Below are 18,917 nucleotides of genomic sequence, written 5' to 3' on the forward strand. Positions count from 1 at the left end.
TCCAGGAGATGATGTGCCTATTTCCTAAGGTTCTTATGAAGAGATTCTGCAAGGACAGCACTCCAAATACTACAGGCACATGGTTTTGACAGTTGTTTCTGTTATTATTGAAATAAAAAGAACCTGTACCTGTTCCCAGGAAGCTCAGTCTCTCACAGGCCTTTTCAGTTCCTGGGGCTCTCATATTTCCTCATTCTCCCAGACTCCTCTGACCCTACTCTTCCTCAGGCTCTTACTGCTCCTGTGGGAAATCAGAAAGGGCAGCCAGCAGACAACACCAACTGAGATGAACGCAGCTGAAACGGCACAGGTCAGTATGGCCAAGAAACACCATGGGCTAATGTTCAGACCCATGGTCTGAAAGCCAGAGTGGGTGTGAATTTCACTCCCGTGTGTCTTTTCTTGGATGATTTTCATCTGCATGACCCATTTGCCCAATGCCCAATGGATGTGAAGATACAGAAAAGTCCAGGTACTGTTTTCGGGGAAGTAAGATGTCCTGTGCCAACTCTTCTCACTTCAGGGTCTGAGAATGCACAAGGAAAGCAGGTGGGGCCCACCCACCAGCAAAAGCTTCAGGAGAGCAAGGGATTGGCTGACTGGGCTGCAAGGGTAGCGTTCAAAGCCAGCTGCTTTGGAGGCCAAGATAGTGGAGGAGCTGCATAAAACATGGATTTTGCAGCCAAGTAAGAGCTGGCCTTGATTCCAGCTCAGCCATTTATTAGATGTGTGGCATTGGGCAAATTTACTTAACCTCTCTGAATATGTTTCCTCTGCTGTAAAACAGACTGTGAAAATCCCACTTTTTTGACAGTTCGGAGTATTAAATGTTTGTACCCCATAGATACAAAACAAGGAAGGGTGATTTCTCCATCTCTTCTTTGTGGTGGACTGATTATAAAGGGCAAGATGTTTTTAATTTTAAATTTTAAAAATATGTAAGAATGCTATGTCTTATACTCTAAAGGGGTTTTGCTCAAGGTGTATCACTTCCTAATAAAAGTAGGTATAACTGCCATTTATTGAGTGCTCACCCTGAGCCAGTACTTATGCTTTACATGTATAAATGCATTTCAATCCTCATAATACCCTATCCAACTTCCCCATTTTATGGATGAGAAACCTGAGGTTCCACGAAGTAAGATAACTTGCTCAAAGTCACAAGGCTAGCCAATGGCAGGCTGGGATTTGATCAGCCTGACTCTAGCACTCATACTCCTCACCACTCTGATGGCTCTCAAAATGGGCCCCTCAGACCCTCTCTGTATTTTGATTCTTTGGCTTTCTCCCTCACTAAGCTGTGGGATCCCTATGAGAAAGAACTGGCTCCATCTTAGTCTCCACTGTATCCCCAGGACCTAGGAAGTGCCTGGCACCTAGTAGTGGCTTGGAAAGCATTTGTTAAATGAACAAATGAGTGATGGTGTCTCTCTTCTCTGTGCAGCATATGGTGAGGGGCCCACCTTCTTACCCCTAAATGGAAGCAAGCACATATTCTACTAAAAGCACAAGCCCATTGCTGGGGGGCTCTAGAAGTGTTTCAGTTATCATGTACTTATGGGAACTGTAGAAGTTGGCAAGACATTTTGCTGAGACCAGTTCTGAAAAAACCAGGCTTTTAGACACACTGTCCCAACACTGCCAGTATCATTTCAGGGGACTTGTAGCTCCATAGAAGCTAACCCCCAGGAGACCAGCCAGCTGGATTTGACTACCTATAGTCACCACCCAGGTTGTCAGATGCCAATTTTTTTTCAGGAGAATAGCTGAGACTAGCCAGAATATGGCTGGGCAGCACCCTCTAGGCTCTCAATGGATAGAACAGGATGCACAGAAAGGCTTCCCTAGCCACCAAGACCTCTTCTTTATAGCTGAGAAACTTCCAAGGATATGTTAACTATGAACAAAGTTTGTCTGATTAATTTCAAGTCTGTCAGATGGGTCAGTGACTAAGAAAGGAACTGTGGCCTCAGATCCTGAGTGAACTGGTTCATGCAGAAGTGACTAATACAGAAGCCACCACCAACCCCAAATAACCACAAGGGTTCTGTGCAGCCATGTAAAACACAATCAGTCAACAGGAGGCTCACAAGACAATCATTCACCTTTGTTCCCTGCACCAGGGATCCTGCAATCTGAGACTTATCTTGAGCTGGAGTAAGGTCTGAGGCATGCTGGCAGGGTGTGTGAGGGTTGGGGGTGAGGGTGGTCACATCCAGGCAATCATTCTATTAAGGATGTGCTAGATGACCCACAAACTCAGGCCTGACTCCTCAGGAGCTCACAGCTAGTGGGGGTTCAGACAAGAACACAGGTACATAACTAAAACTCTATTGATAAGGGCCCCTCGGTAAGGTGCAATGGGGACCATAAGGAAGCAGTTCCATGGCTCAGTCAGCTCATATGGGGAAAAAAAATAAAATAAAAAGGAAGCAGTTCCAGACAGAAGACCATCTCCAAATGGTTCTTTATTGAACACCCACTTTGGCTAGGCAATATCCTCCCCCTGCCCTCTAATCCAGGCCCAGGTACCCCCAATGGAGTATCCTCAGAAGGCACCTCCCAAGACCAGGAGTAATAAGAGATTGGGCAGAGGGTAAGGGACAGCAGAGGGAGGGAGGAAAATGAAGACACCAGGGAAAGAGGAGAGGCCTGAACTGGACAGCTGAGGCTTTGTCCTGCCCAGCACCCATTCGTCCCTTCTTCAGGTAATATCATCCGCCACCACAACCACCAGTACCAACTCTCAGTCTCTGTGGGTACATGCCAGGCCTGCCCATTCGGTGTATTCCATCTTCCTGGCCACAATGATGACTTGAGGCTGGACACCTTCCTCGTCTGGACCAATGAGAACCAAATCCAGCAGTTCTGTCAGCAAAGGGGAGCTCTTTTTATCAATAACTGGTGCTGTGGGGCCACACTGTGAAGCCCGAGAATAAAGCCAACTCAAATGGAAGCAGAGCTGAGAGCCAAAGAGACAGATCCCTGTTTGGAGTCCTGGGATGCAGCCTGAAGCCCAATCTAGCCCATCCTTTTCAGCTACGTGAGCCATTAAATTCCCTCTGCCCCAAGTGAACTGGAAAGAGTCCCAACCAAGGTCCTTCCCATCTGGTTGTTCTTCTGGAAGTATTTTGAGGACAAGGAGATTTTCTTTTCTAGGGTTATAAAAGTAATTGTGTGGTGACAGGCTGTTCCTAGGTCCCTGGGGTGAGAGCCACCATGGAGACAGAGTCCAGCTCGCCTTTCCTAGGATACACACTCATGACTGTCAACACATCTTTGAATACATCAGCACATAATTATAAACTCCTATTGTTTGTAGTAGCTATTGTTTTTGTCTTCCCACCACCTTGTTTTGGATGAAGAAAAGGTCATGACCCAGACTGGATTAATCATGTGGCCAAACACACATGGCCACAGTGACTGATCCAAGAGGACATGGAACTCACAACAAACCATTGAGAACTTTGGGAGTTTCCAAATTAGAACTGGAAGGGAAGAAACCTTTCATTCAGGCCCCCCAAGCTGGGAGGATGCAGGTCTGGAGCTGTCAGCTGTCATAGCTCCAAATGCACGGAGAAGGCTCATGTGCAGCAGGAGGAAAGGAAGCCAACAAAGAGGCCTGGTTGAGTCTGCTTGTTGTCTCCCAATGGCCATTCTTCCCCCACTCCTTTTTACTAGCAGAAACTCCTTCCTCAGAGTTTTGGCTGCCCAAGTAGAAACTAAATTTACAGCCTCCTTTGTTGCTAACTGTGGCCACATGGCAAGACAGTAGGAACCTGGGTGCCTGATGACATCATGGACCAGCCCCTTGCCTGGCCTGGGCCAGCTGACTATCACTGCACTGTTATGGGAGAGAGAAATAAACTTCCATCTTGTCGAAGCTATGTATTTTGGTGATTTTAATGTATAAACATTTGAAAAATGACAAACTAGAAAGGAGTTCTAGATGGAACTAGTGGCAATGATTACATACAGCTGTTTTGTTGTGCAAACCCCACAACTGGATATTAAGTCAGGATAGCTCCTGCTAAATTCTAACCTCAAGGCTGAACTGTTCTGCCCTATTCACTTACAGATCAGAGCATTACGCAAGGACAACCTTCTTAGCCCCTCACTTCTAAATCTTCCTTCTAAGCTAAGAGGTCAGAGCAGAACCAGGAAAGGTTGTGCCATTTGGCCAGAAGGAGATGGTAAGAACAGCCCTAGCAACTTCATTTACTCCTGAGGCTCTGTGCCCACAAACTGATTCTAAGAGCCCTTCATGTATATATGTGAATGAGCTCTAAGTACAGACATTTTGGTGTGAATTGTGGAGTTTATGGCAAAAACAGGGTAGGCTGAATGGTTCTAGGCCAGGGAGCAAGAGTTCAGAAATGCGGTGTCTTCAATGAAATAAGGTAAGTACCTTGAAGCAAGGAGTAACCGCCTGGCTAATGCATCCACATGAGAGACTCAAATCCAACACTTGGCAAAATTACAATCTAGGATGCTGAGGTCCCCACTTTTAGTGAAAGCCAAGGCCCTAGGTCAAAATGCTAAAAAGTATTTTACTAACTATCCTAGGACAGCTAAGGTCATTTTGGGAAGAAGAGAGAGAAACACTATTCACCCCTCCCTTCAAGTTTTAATAGCCAACAGGAATCTGGGCTCTGAAAAGTCACAAACACCTTTCCCAAGATTATGAGCAATTGCAACAACTGGCCAAATGTGTTAGCAGCAGAAAAGCTGGGCATTACCTGTGTGAGAGGCGCTCAGCATGGGCAGTGAATGGCCGTGAGCAGTGCACCAGCTACATAGCCTCCACACCGGAAGGGTGCTGCTGCTCTGCACGTCCGTTTCAGGCGGGATCCAGCCATCCACAGGACCAAGGGGCTGGAGCGTTGGGAACAGATGATTCTGTGTTCCACAGATAATGGTACAAAGTGACTGTTCATAGATAAGGTGTAAGCACGGCATTTGAAGACAGCTCCTCCAGATAGTCTGTCTGTTAGTGAATTCTTAAGCGCTTAGAGCCTTGAAGATTGAGAAATTCTAAATAAATTTTTTAAAAGGAGGAGGGTAGTAGATGTCAAAGACACAAGAGCTCTTTGTAGGTGCTGACTGGCTCACTTTGTCCCCAGGTTCATCTTAGAGCTCAAGCAGATTCAAGACATGAGGCAGAGATGCTAGACTTGTGTCAGGGGCAAAAACTTCTGGTAGTAGCTCTTGGTGACGTCAATCATCAGCTCCTGAGTGCACTCCGGGAGCTCCCCTGAGAAGAGTCCTGAGGAAAGAAAGACCCAGCTCTAAGGAGCTTGAAGAAGTTACAAGAGGTTAAGATACTTCTCTGGCAATATCCTTCTCACCTCAATCAGATGCATGTCTGACAATCACTTAAACAATTGCTGAGGCTGTTCTGGTCCAGCGCTTGCTAAGAACAGCTAAACTTTTTCACAGCAGGACCCCAATATGGAGAAATTACTAAACAAAAGTCTTTCCTTCCTCTTCTGCAAAAGCAGAGATGCATGACAGGGTAGAATGGCCAAATACCTCCCCAAAGAATCTGAGTGATGATTTTGTTCATCTTAGAAACTCAGATTCAATGATCTGAGAGATGAGATTTATTTTTTAATTGGAAAAACAATTAAACCACTCAGTGGTAGGTATTATATACTGTCAAATCTCTCTGTTCATATTATTTTCCATCTGTGAATTTATGACGTGCCTCTGTATATGCTACATGATTTCAGCTGTGTAAAACAACATGGAGAAGAAGATACTGTCTTGGGGTAGGGCTAAGGGAATGTGAGGTTTTCTCCTTCCTTCTGCTTGTCAGTGTTTTCCAAGTTTTCTGAGAGAAGTATGTATCACTTTCGTTTCCTCACGTTTTATAATTTGGAACTCGGGGCTCCTGATGGGCTTTACTTGTGAGTGTTCTATCAGCCAAGGTCCAGAGATAACGTATTAATATTTGCCCCTCTCAGGTATCCCCAAGGTATTGCTGGTCTTAAGACCATGGTTTATGCTAACTTTTCAGTCTGGGAAATCCTGGGCCATGTGGAATGTACAAATTAAACCCATGACCAATGTGAGGGTAAGCCCAGTGTTAAAATTCTCTAGACAGACTTTTTCTACCCAGAGCCCAGGCCAGGCAAGAAATGCTTTCTTGTACATTCCCTGTGTTGGCAGCAGATTTGTTCTACATCGACTTTTCCTTGAGAGGGAATCCTTTAAGAGTATTTGAGGATCTCTCTGCCATGTGTGGATCCAAGGCTTATTTCCATCCCGACATGAGTATCACCCCTCAAATCACTCTATTATGAAGACAACATTAACCCGTGCAATCTCACAGCTTGGGCTTAGTTTCCTCTTTGTGTTTGGCCCTTCATAATTTCCTTATTTTCTGGTGAACCCAATTATGCATTTAAACAGATGCTTGTTATATGTTAGGTAGCATTTCTAGGTACTTTGTACAGGTGAATTTCTAAGTTAGCTCTACCAACATATTGCCAGAGATAGGAATTGTATGCATTACTTTTGTGATGGAAAATACAATTGAGTTTTAGGAAGTTAAAATAAAATTAATCAACACCCAAGGTTACCTGGGCAGCCTGAGAAGACAGTGAATGGTGGAACCACAGTTTCTGGAGGTAATACTGTGTTGTCAAGAATTTTGCAGCAGTCCTTCAACACACATCGGCGCCCCTGAAATTAAAATCTTGTTAATAGGAAATGGATCAGTCTACTGTGTGAAAGGCTCCTTTCTATTTTCCCCATTCATGATATCATGTAATAGCCAGGGACAGTGACAAGAGGGTTGGTTGCAACTTCCTGCTTCAGGTGGTACCTGACGAGAAGGAGGCAGCAAGGTTGTGAGAGTGTGTGTTTGTGTACATTTGCGGGGGAAGGCTGTATGCTAGAGACAGGACAAACTGTCTCAGGCATTACAGACTGAATTTCAATCTTCCATGAGCTCTGTTGAATTTTCCCTTCGATTTAGTGGACATTTGTGCTTTTGCTTGTCCAGCATCCATTCGCCTTTCTTCTGGTAACAGAACCTGTATTTTCCTTGGTAACCCTCCCATCCCCATCTCATCCATGTGCTTCACCCCTCAGTCCACACACCAAACCTCAAGCCTGGAAACAATAATAGGTCAGCATATGACCCCAATTAGTCTGATGGACCCCAACCTCAGGGCTTTTGCTGGGACTGCTGGGGAAAGCAGCACTTCCCACTGGGGTTTCCAGAGGATAGGCTGGAAGACTGGAATAGGCATCTTATTTCCATGAAGGAAGAACCTGCCTGGGAGTGAATCTCCCAGAGGAAAGCAGCACAGAGATGGAGACTAACTCTTACAACATGGGCTGAATCCCTGGAGCCATTTGGCCATGACATTAGGATCTACTCCTGTACTCTTGGTTTATATTCACCACCCATTCTGCTCCACACCCATCAGCTTAAGGTTGGTTGGTTGGTTTGCTCTTTTGTCAATTCAAACTGGAAAAATCCTGACAAATTCATGTGGAGATGAAACTGTTAGTTCATTTGTTCTCCCACTGGTGAGTGATAGTCATGTGGATGTTTGAACCTCATCCCTGACTTTAACCACTGTCACCACTTTTCAATTCTGCCATGATCCACAGCGTTGAGAGAGCAAGAAATAAGGTCTGAGAGACTCATCTGTTTCATGGGGCTTATGTGTACAGTTTACAGCTGTATCTTAGACTCCTTGCTGAGGAAATGAAAGTTTTGATCATTTTTGACTGCATTTACATCAGGACCTGTTAGTTCACTGGTATCCTGGCTAGACAATCAGAAAATATACCTGAGAATGTGGAAATCTTTACAAATACCAGGACAATGCTAACCAGTCCAGACCTCAGATTTTAGCAAAGAACATGATTGATTTGGTTGTGTTTAAATTTTTCCCCATTATTAAACACTTAAATCACAAGTTTTTCTAGGAAAAGGTAGATTGTTAAATGAACTTCTTATGAAAGCATGTGAATTTCCCAAGTGGCTCTGAATTTCCCAAGTGGCTGATCTCTCTCCAGCTAGGTGGATAACAGCCGTGACAATACTTGGCAACATCTTTAGCTCAAAAGCACATTACGACTGTAGTTCTTCATTCTTCCTTGTAAAGTTATCTTCCATGGATTACCTGCTAGTGGCAATTTCAAAAATATGGCAACTATCTTCCCTGGTGACCTCAAATTAACATAAACGGTAAGAATTCCTGTCATGACTAAGCTCCTACTAACTCAGACTAAGTTCATGAGGCACTGAGTAAAAGGACACCCAATGTGCTACATAAGGCATGATATAGTCCCATGGAGGGATCCACAGACAAAGGGCCCTGGAAAAGAAGACTAGTTGATGGGATATTTTCACTGTGTATACCAGCCACCATGCAGCCTGAAGGCACCTGCTCTGTCCACTGGTTGGCCATTTTGCCCACTTAGATAAATAATGCTTAACTGGGTTTCAGAAGGTGTCTGGGTAGACTGATCAATCAAATTAAACATTTAAAATGTAGGTATTTCTTAGGCATGAATGTACTGGTAATAGCTGAGGAGGTAAAAGCTGAAACCTCTTTTTTTTTTTTGGGCGGGGGGGACAGAGTCTCACTCTGTTGCCCAGGCTGGAGTGCAGTGGTGCAATCTCGGCTCACTGCAACCTCCACCTCCTGGGTTCAAGCAATTCTCCTGTCTCAGCCTCCTAAGTAGCTGGGATTACAGGCACGTGCCACCATGCCCAGTTAATTTTTTTGTATTTTTAGTAGAGACGGGGTTTCACCATGTTGGCCAGGCTGGTCTTAAACTCCTGGCCTCAAGTGATCCTCCTGCCTCGGCCTCCCAAAGTGCTGGGATTACAGGCATAAGCCACTATGCCCAGCCTGAAACTACTTCTTTATTCTTCCCTAGAGAGCTTTCCAAGGAGTTAACAACTGCAACCGCGCTGCTAATACTACAGCTACCTATATATCCTGTACAAGCAAGTTAGCATCTTGGAGCCTTGGTTTCCTCATCTGTGAAACATGATGGAAAACCAAATATGCAGGGAGGTTGTCAAGAATAGAGAGAATAAATGTAAAACTCATAGTACAGGAACAGTGCCTATAAATATTGCTTGTTAAGCTTTTCCTTCAGGCATCTGGGCAATTCTGATGAACACCTACATCTTCGCATATCCAAACGGAAATTAAGACTATCACATGGGATGTTATAGGAAGGAGCTATGTGTCATGGGGATGGCTGGACTAAAAGAGTTACTTCCAATGCTGAGATTCTAGAATTCTAAAAGAATCCCTCCTGAGATTGAGTATTTGTCAAGGCTCAGGAAGTACCGCCAACATGGAACAATGACTATATCATGAAATGATGTATTAAAAAGTGGCATAAAAACAAGAGCATCTGACAACAGGATTAGTAGAATTTCCTAAGCACTGGGAACAGAATTTGGATTTAACCTTTCAGACATTTCGCTCTGAGGATAAACGACAGGGTTATACGACTAGGCTACTGTGGTGATATCTTCACTTTGCTAAGGAAAATATCAGAAAACCCCAGCTGGAAAGCTAGCTTTTGTCAAGCAATTAGGGTGAGGGGAGAGGATGAACTTTACTAACTTTCCCCTTGTCCCAAAGACTTTCTGTCCACCTTTGCTGTACCCTCATAGCTCCTGGAATGTGAACTGTTTGGTTTCTGCAAGTTTTTTGATATTTCAGGGTCTGAATCTTATCCAGGGCAGAGAGCTGGCTCCATATTAACGGGAATGGTCATTACAGAAACAGAGTCTTGGCTTTTCCTAGAATCTAGTCTGCAGTACAAATTTAAAATGCAAAAAACATTTTCCCTCAACATGGTTCTCATAAATCCCAACTGAAATCAAGCTTATCATCTAAGAAATCACAGGAAATCCAACCTTGTTAAACCTTGGTTGGGTTAAATCAACCTATTCCTAGGCTCCAATGGACCAGGGTCCTACAGATTCTGCTGAGCAAGGGGCCCGCTTGCACCCTGAATTACATGTAAATGCCCTTTGATGACTCGAACCCTTCCTTATGCATGTGAATCTCTTTCCTGAAATGCCTGTTTTCCCCCAATTTCAACTCACCCTTCAGATTTCCTTACTCCCATTAGACTGTAAGCTCCATGAAGTAAGGCAACAAGTAGGCCATATAGCAGCATAGCTAATAATCATATTGCCTGGGTTTAAATCCCAGGTCTACTGCTTTCTAGCCCTATCAAATCCCTTAACTTTTGTGTTTTTTTTTTAAGAGAAAGGGTCTTGCTTTGTTGCCCAGGCTGGTCTTGAACTCCTGGGCTCAAGGGATCCTCCTGCCTTGGCCTCCCAAAGTGCTGGGATTACAGGCAACAGTCATCACACCTGGCCCCAAATCCCTTAATATTTAAGGTCCTCAGTCTTCTCATCTGCAAATAGGGATAACACCTAACACATTTGAATGGTTGTAAGGATTAAATTAAATCATCAAAGGAAAGAGTTTAACATCATATAGAGGAGACTTGATAAACGCTTGCCAGTATTAATGTCTAGAAAACATTCCAAATCTTTGTATTTATTATTTATTTTTAAGACAGTGTCTCACTTTGTTGCCCAGACTGGAAAGCAGTGGTGCAATCTTGGCTCATTGCAACCTCCGCCTCCTGGGTTCAAGTGATTTTCCTGCCTCAGCCTCCCGAGTAGCTGGGACTACAGGCATGTGCCACCATGCCCAGCTAATTTTTGTATTTTTGTAGAGACAGGGTTTTGCCATGTTGGCCAAACTGGTCTCAAACTCCTGACCTCAAGTGATCCGCCCGCCTCAACCTCCCAAACAGCTGGGATTACAGGCATGAGCCACCTCACCCAGCTGAAAAAATTCCGTATCTGTCAAGAAAAATCCAACTCTGGGAAGACTGGAAACCACTGCTGCCCTGCTTGGTCACAGAAACAGGGTCCCACCAATGTGAGCGATGGGAGCTGAAGGCAAAGTGAGGCTGCTTCACCAGCCAAGTCATCATACTCACAATCACACAGTTCTTCCCAACATGAACGTAGGAACCAATCTGAGCTGCGTTGACCACACAATCTTCCTCAATAAAGACATGGTCTCCAATATGTAAAGGAAAGAATGCAACACTAGAAGAGGAAAAGAAGATGAACAAAGAAAGGTCAAGATGATGTACTTTGGGTCAAGGTTTATAGAACTACAGATCATAATCTGAACTTTATCATCTTAGCAAGACTGTTCCCAGCAAGGAAAGAAACCTCAGGCTAGAAAAATTATACAATATTGAAGAAAATGAATATGATTACTAGTTCAAAATTGCAATAGTACACCAAAGAAATATGCAAGGAAAAACCAAGGCAGGAGGGGCAAGATCTTCAAAGCTAAAAGAGCAGGTACCAAATAAAAATCAATGAACGTTTGTTCATTCCCACTTCCTTTGAAAATGCTCACAGATCATATTTCTAGTAACCTGCCCTATAATGTTCCAGGGAATTGACAGTAGGCTCATGAGTTATAGTTTCCACATTCAGCATTCTAAAAATTTATTCATTCACCGATTTCAGTGAGTGACTACTATGTGCCAGACTCAATGCTAGAAATTAGGGCTACAATAATGACAAAAGAGACAGAACACTGTCCATGAGCAGCTTACAATCAAGAAAAGAAATGAGATTAAATAGTAATTAGTGACAACTGTGATAAGGGCTACAGAAACACAATATCAAGTTATGAGCATATATAACAAGGAGACCTTACCTAGTCCACGGCTTTAGGAAAAACTTAATTGACTTTGAGTAGGAGTCAGCAGGCTTTCTCCAGATATCTGACATCATTCCCATCCCATTCTCTAGGGTTCCTCAAATGTCACTGACAGTGGTTCTGTGATCACATTTATATGCAATTTCTATACCTTGGGATGTAAAATATTTGGACTAGAATGAATATAAAGTGCTAGATGCTCACTAGAGAAAAGGGAAGTAGAAGTACAGAGAGAAGGGCAGTATAGAAGAATTCCAATTCTGTTCTATTCTGTCCAGAATATTTTTTCAGAGATGATACCTGTCCTCTATGAACCTATAATTTGTTTACATCTTCCTTAACCATTAGTATTTTTGGTCTGTACCTCTTGTGCAGCAATGCATTCCTTGATCTCATCACAGTCTGTAGCAGTACTGAGAGTTCTTTAATTTTAAATTTAAGATTCCAAGTTTGATAGTATTATCTGGTTCTGGTATGATATGCAGGTAGAAAAAAATCCACATTCAGCTTCTATTCACATTTTGCTATTTACACTTTCATATTTTCTGCATTTCTCACATGTACTATTCCTATTTACACATCCCTTCATTCAGCAATAAACCCCTTATTCACTCTTGGTGCTTTTCCTGTGCCATATCCAACCCAATAATGCTGTTAATCAACATCTCTAGTAGTGTATCAGTCACACCGTATAAAACCATAATAGGGTACCCAGGAGGTTTTCTGGTTTCCCCCTAGTAGCCTTCAAAGCTAATCATGTGAATGTTTTATAATGATTCCCTGATCCAGTTCTTGAATGTCACGGAAAGCCTGGAATCCAACATCACTATTGGAAATGTGGGATTATTTCTGCATGATATACTTCTGGGTATTATCATTAGTTTGAGTTAATTGCTCCCTTCTCTGTTCCTTCCTAACCATGGTCATACCTCTGTGACAGGTGTATCACATCATATAGTAGCTGTCATATGTCGCTATCTGATTATGTTAATTGCTTCTACAACTAGACTTTGGGAACCTTGAGGCAGGAATTTTATTTTATCTATCTTTATATATTCTCAGCTTACAACCCAGCTGCAGGTGTGAGGAAGGTACTCAATAAATGCTTGCTGACTTATTGGATGAAATGCAGATGGGTGCCAGGAGGGCACCCATTAGCCAAGGAGGAGGGAAACAAAGAGGAAAAGGGAATACTTTAGCACCATATCAGCTATGGTGGTCAGTGTGCCTGCTCTGTCCCTGGCCTTTCTTGGACAGTCTTTATTCTCACTGAAGGATCAGTGGACCTGACTTGACTCTGCCCTTTGGGTCAAAGTCGTTCAGATCAGGGATACTTAAGGTGAGTCAATCAGATTCTCTCTCAGGAGTTTGGAAATAACACATAAGATCTCTAGTTGGTGTCTGCTAGAAGCCTAAATGGAGAAATCATATAAATAGAGGCTGAGTCAGCAAGGTAGGCTCCATGAACAAATGGGGCAGGTATCTGTGAGAGAGAAAAGGGAAGTAGAAATGCAGAGAGAAGGGCAGTATAGAAGAAAAAATACAATCTCAGATACAGAGAGGGATAGGTAGACAAAACAGTCTTGATTCTGGCTAGCTGTCCAATTCCAGGTTCCGGTCCCTTGTGAGGCCTGGCTTGCTCCTTTTCCTACTCTTAGGTTCCATTATATATGCCAGTCTGTTTGATCAGAAACCCTTTGCTTTTGCCAGTGTATTAGTGGATTCTGTTTGTGGCAACCAATCATCAACCAGACCAAGACAACCACCAGCAGAGTTGTGTTCATTATGGTGAACTCTTACTCAGTGCTTCAAACAACAGGACAGACCTAGTCATTATACCGCAACTCAACACATGGACCACACCACCAGTGGCAGCTTCTTGCCCAAGACTTGGAAAAAGTAATTAAATTACATACCCTTTGCTGAATTTCTTGAATGGTGGCCTTATGACACTACGACTTTTCACAACACAATGACGTCCAACTCTTACATTTGCCAGATCCCCTCGGATAATACAGTCATTCATCACAATGGTCTGTAAGACAAAGCAAATTTTTAAAAATCAGCAACATAGCCTAAGACGTAACAAAAAAGAGTAGATGATGAGATACTGATTCTGAGTTATGTTACAATCCACTCTGACAGAACGTTTCAAATGTTCCACCAAAAGGAATAACTTGTAAGGTAAGAAGAGAACTGCCCTCATGACAGTGACTGCAGTTAGCGATGTTCCTAGTGTATCACAAGCTTTGCCCTTAATCCCCCATGAATAGAACTCACTGAATGAGCACTTAGTGAGAACACCTATAGCAGATCTGGCTTATATGTCTCTTTAGATTTGCTCGGGTAGGTCCTTGTGCCCCCCAAGCCTTGGCTGCTTGCTTACCAAGAGTTCTGGCTGCTTTACCTTTGTCTTCTTTCTTAACAGTACTACCTCCAACTCCATGCTCCAAGACGTGGACCCACTGGAGTTCTGGTTCATCTCCCAACCTCTGAATTCAGATTCTAAGTGCTACACTGCAGAGTGTAAGATGTGGCTTCCCCAGAAGTTGCTCAGAGAGGCTAACACAACCTGTAAGTCTGGGAGGATTAATGCCTTATACTTGGTAAAGAGCAGGCACCCTCAAAATGTCTGCTGAATAAATGAATGGGGTTAAAAAGTGCCCATGCTGGAGTTGTAACTGGAAAAAGTAAGCAAGAGACATGCAAGTAGATTATGAGGAATTATGTATGCTAAGCACAGAAGCTTAGACATTTTTCCTAGAGGATATAGAGAGTCAATAAAATATTTTATTTCATTACAAATTTTTTTCTGGCCAGGTGCAGTAGCTTACACCTGTAATCCCAACACTTTGGGAAGCCGAAGCAGGTGGATCGCCTGAGGTCAGGAGTTCGAGACCAGCCTGGCCAACATGGTGAAACCCCATCTCTACTAAAAATACAAATATTAGCCAGGCATGGTGGCAGGTACCTGCAGTAATCCCAGCTACTCGGGAGGCTGAGGCAGGAGAATCGCTTGAACCTGGGAGGCGGAGGTTGCAGTGAGCCGAGATCGCGCCATTGCACTCCAGCCTGGGCAAAAAGAGTGAGATTTTGCCTCGAAAAAAAAAAAATTTTTTTAAGACATAGGGTCTCACTCTGTTGCCCAGGCTGCAGTGCAGTGGCACAATCATAGCTCACTGCAGCCTTGAGCTCCTGGGCTCAAGGGATCCTCCCACCTAAGCCTTCTGAGCAGCTGGGACTACAGGTGTGTGCCACCACATCCCACTAATTTTTAAATGTTTTGTAGAGATGGAGTCTCGCTATGTTGCCCACGCTGGTCTTGAACCCCTAGGCTCATGCAATCAGTCCTCCAACTTTGACCTCCCAAAGTGCTGGGAATGCAGGCATTAGACACTGCACTTGGCCCCAATATTTTAAACAAAGGATTACCATACATAAATTTCCATGTTATTACTACTACTCTGGAAGCACCCTGGCATCTGCATGGAGGATACAGGTGAGAGACCTGAGGAAAACCGACCCTTTAGATGACTACAATGGATCAAGGTAAAAATAGATAATGAGTCTTTTTTTTTTTTTTTTGAGATGGAGTCTTGCTCTGTCACTCAGGCTGGAGTGCAGTGGCATGATCTTGGCTCACTGCAACCCCGCCTCCCAGGTTCAAGCAATTCTCTTGACTCAGCCTCCCTAGTAGCTGGGATTACAGGCACCCACCACCATGCCCCGCTCATTTTTGTATTTTTAGTAGAGACAGGGTTTCACCATGTTGGCTAGGCTGGTCTCAAACTCCTGACCTCAAGTGATCCTCCCAAAGTGCTGGGATTATAGGCGTGAGCCACTGAGCCCAGCCTATAACGGATCTTATCTAAAGCAATAACTGTACATATAGAAAGAAAAAATAAATAGTAAAAATATATAAATTAATAATAAAAGTAAATTAATCTGATTAAGCCTCTAGATTTAATGACCAATTTCAAGGAAGGAGGGAGATAAGGACCCTATTAGGCAACTCCATATAGACATAATCAGCCAAATTCAGCAGCTGGGGAATTCAACTGAACAGTGATCCAGTTTCTGCAATATATAAATGGCATGGAGAGAAAAAAGGGTTGGGGAAAGAGAACTGTTACAGATTAAAAGGGACTTAAGAGACATATCAACCAAATGCAATGTGTGTAGCATCATGTTTGGATTCTGCTTTGAACAAAACAACTGGAAAAAGATATCCTGAGATACTGGGAAGATTGAATATGGACTGAGCATTAGATAATATTAAGGAAGTACTGGAGTTTTTACAATATTAACATGATAACAGTGATACTCTACTCATTTTTGTTTGTTTATAGAGACAGGGTCTCGCTCTGTCACCCAGGCTGGAGTACAGTGGCATGATCATAGCTCACTGTAACCCTGAACTCCTGGGCTCAAGAGATCCTTCTGTCTCAGCCTCCAAGTAGCTGGGACTACAGGAGCATGCCACTAGACCTGGCTAATTTTTCTTTTCATTTTTTGTAGAGACATGGTTTTGCTGTGTTGCCCAGGCTGGTCACAAATGCCTGGCCTCAAGTAATTCTCTCACTTCAGCCTCCCAAGTGCTAGGATTGCAATTGTGAGCCACCATGCCCCACCTCTACTTAATTTTTAAGTCCTTAAGAATTATTAAGACACACTGAAGTATTTGTGGGTGAAATAATATGACATTTGCAATTTGTTTTAAAATACTCCAGCCGGGAATGGTGGCTCATGCCTGTAATTCTAGTACTTTGGGAGGCTGATGCAGGAGGACTGCTTGAGCCCAAGAGGTCGAGATCGGCCTGGGCAACATGGCGAAACCCTATCTTTACAAAAAATACAAAAATTAGCCAGATATGGTGGTGTGCACCCATAGTCCCAGCTACTCAGGAGTCTGAGGTGGGGGGATTGTCTGAGCATGCGGAGGTCGGGGCTGCGGTGAGCTGAGATCACGCCACTGCACTCCTACCTGGGTGACAGAGCGAGACTGTGTCTCAAAAAAAAAAAAAATTAAGCAGGGCATGGTGGCATGTGCCTATAGTCCCAGCTACACCAGAGGCTGAGGCGGGAGGATCACCAGGAATTCAAGGCTACAATGAGCTATGATAGTGCCACTTGCTGCACTCCAGCCTGGGCAGCAGAGTAAGACTCTGTCTCAGAAAAAGAAAAAATAAATAAGTAAGAATAAAAAACTCTAGCCTTCCCTACCCCACCCTAGTCAAACTAGGACTGAGTTTAGAGGGTGAGTTTAGAGATGAAGCAAAAATGTCAGAATATTGCTAATTATGGAAACTGGTAAATGAGTTTATGGGAATTCATTATATATCCTCTCTACTTTTGTACATGTCTTAAAAGTTCCATGGTAATATTTAGCTATAAAAAGGAAAAAAATAATAATCTGCTACTATATGCAACAAGATGGATACATCTCAAAAACATTACGTTGCGTGAAAAAATCTTGACATAAGAGTATATGATTCTAACCCAGATATCTATGAATGGGCGAATGGATAAAGAAAATGTGATATATATCGCTTCTTGGCCTTTTGGATAAGATCAAGTGAAGAAAATATAGTATATATACATAACGGAATATTATTCAGTCGTAAAAAAGAATGAAATCCTGTCATTTGCAGCAACATGGATGGAACTGGAGGTTATTATATTAAATGAAATAAGCCAAGCACAGAAAGACAAATATCACATGTTCTCACTCATATATGGGCACTAAAAAAGTAGATTTCAACACAGAGAGTAGACTGGTGGTTACCAGAGGCCAACAAGGGTAGGAGGAAAGAGGAGGGGTTGATTAATGGGCACAGATATACAGCTTGATAGAAGAAATAAGACCTAGAATTTGATAGGTCAGTAGGGTGACTATAGTTTACAGTAATCTATTATGTATTTCGAAATAGCTAGAAGGAAATAATTTTTTTTTAACTTTTAAGTTCAGGGGTACATATGCAGGTTTGTTACATAGGAAAACGTGTCATGGAGGTTTGTTGTACACATTATTTCATCAGCCAGGTATAAAGCCTAGTATCCATTAGTTATTTTTCCTGATCCTTTCTCTCCTGCACCATCCCAACTCCCTGCTCCTATAGGCCCCAGTGTGTGTTGTTCCCCTCTATGTGTCCATGTGTTCTCATCATTTAGCCTCCAGCTCCATCCATGTCCCTGCAAAAAACATGATCTCATTCTTTTTTATGGCTGCATTGTATTCCATGGTGTACGTGTACCACATTTTCTTTATTCAGTCTACCATTGATGAGCATTTAGGTTGATTCCATGTCTTTGCTATTGTGAACAGTGTTGCAATGAATATATGTGTGCATATGTCTTTATAATAGAATGATTTATATTCCTTTGGGTATATACCCAGTAATGGATTGCTGGGTCAAATGGTATTTCTGTCTTTAGGTCTCTGAGGAATCACCACACTGTCTTCCACAATGGTTACACTCCAACTAACAGTATGTAAGCGTTCCTTTTTCTCCACAACCTCACCAGCATCTGTTATTTTTTGACTTTTTAATAACAGCTATGCTGGCTGGTGTGAGACGGTATCTCGTGGTTTTGATTTGCACTTCTCTAATGATCAGTGACAAAAAGTTGAGCTTTCTGTCATGATTATTGTATGTCTTCTTTTGAAAAGTGTCTGTTCATGTCCTTTGCCCACTTTTTAAATGGGGTTGTTTTCTACTTGTAAATTTGTTTAATTCCTTTAGATGCTGGATATTAGACCTTTGTCAGATGCATAGTTTGCAAAAATTTTCTCCCATTCTGTAGGATGTCTGTTTACTCTGTTAATAGTTTCTTTTGCTGTGCAGAAGCTCTTTAGTTTAATCAGATCTCATTTGTCAACTTTCGCTTTGTTGCAATTGCTTTTGGCATCTTCATCATGAAATCTTTGCCTGTGCCTATGTCCTGAATGGTACTGGTTAGGTTGTCTTCCAAGATTTTTACAGTTTTGGGTTTTACATTTAAGTCTTTAATCCATCTTGAGTTGATTTTTCTATATGGTGTAAGGAAGGGGCCCAGTTTCAATTTTCTCCATATGGCTAGCCAGTTATCCAAGCACCATTTATTGAATAGAGAATCCTTTCCCTCATTGCTTGTTTTTGGCAGGTTTGGTGAAGATGAGAT

General features: G+C 42.8%; 1 protein-coding gene across 4 annotated transcripts in view; it reads right to left on the reverse strand.

Moving 5' to 3' along the window:
* Positions 1–18,917, reverse strand: part of DCTN5 (dynactin subunit 5) — a 36,129-nt gene that overhangs the window by 5,098 nt on the left and 12,114 nt on the right. For 2 of the 4 annotated variants that reach the window (XR_010114242.1, XR_010114243.1), the window contains exons 3-7: positions 13,673–13,791; positions 11,014–11,125; positions 6,585–6,687; positions 4,740–5,266; positions 130–241 (exon numbers count right to left, since the gene is read on the reverse strand). Coding sequence is in view for 1 of the 4 variants with exons in the window: in XM_055232764.2 (XP_055088739.1) it covers positions 5,169–5,266; positions 6,585–6,687; positions 11,014–11,125; positions 13,673–13,791 (432 nt within the window). In the remaining 3 variants the exon portion in view is untranslated. Of the gene's footprint in view, positions 1–129; positions 242–2,450; positions 5,267–6,584; positions 6,688–11,013; positions 11,126–13,672; positions 13,792–18,917 lie in introns of those variants that run through there. The other 2 variants (XR_008649281.2, XM_055232764.2) reach the window with 2 other exon arrangements.

Source organism: Symphalangus syndactylus, chromosome 11, assembly GCF_028878055.3.
Source record: "Symphalangus syndactylus isolate Jambi chromosome 11, NHGRI_mSymSyn1-v2.1_pri, whole genome shotgun sequence".
NCBI lineage: Eukaryota > Metazoa > Chordata > Mammalia > Primates > Hylobatidae > Symphalangus > Symphalangus syndactylus.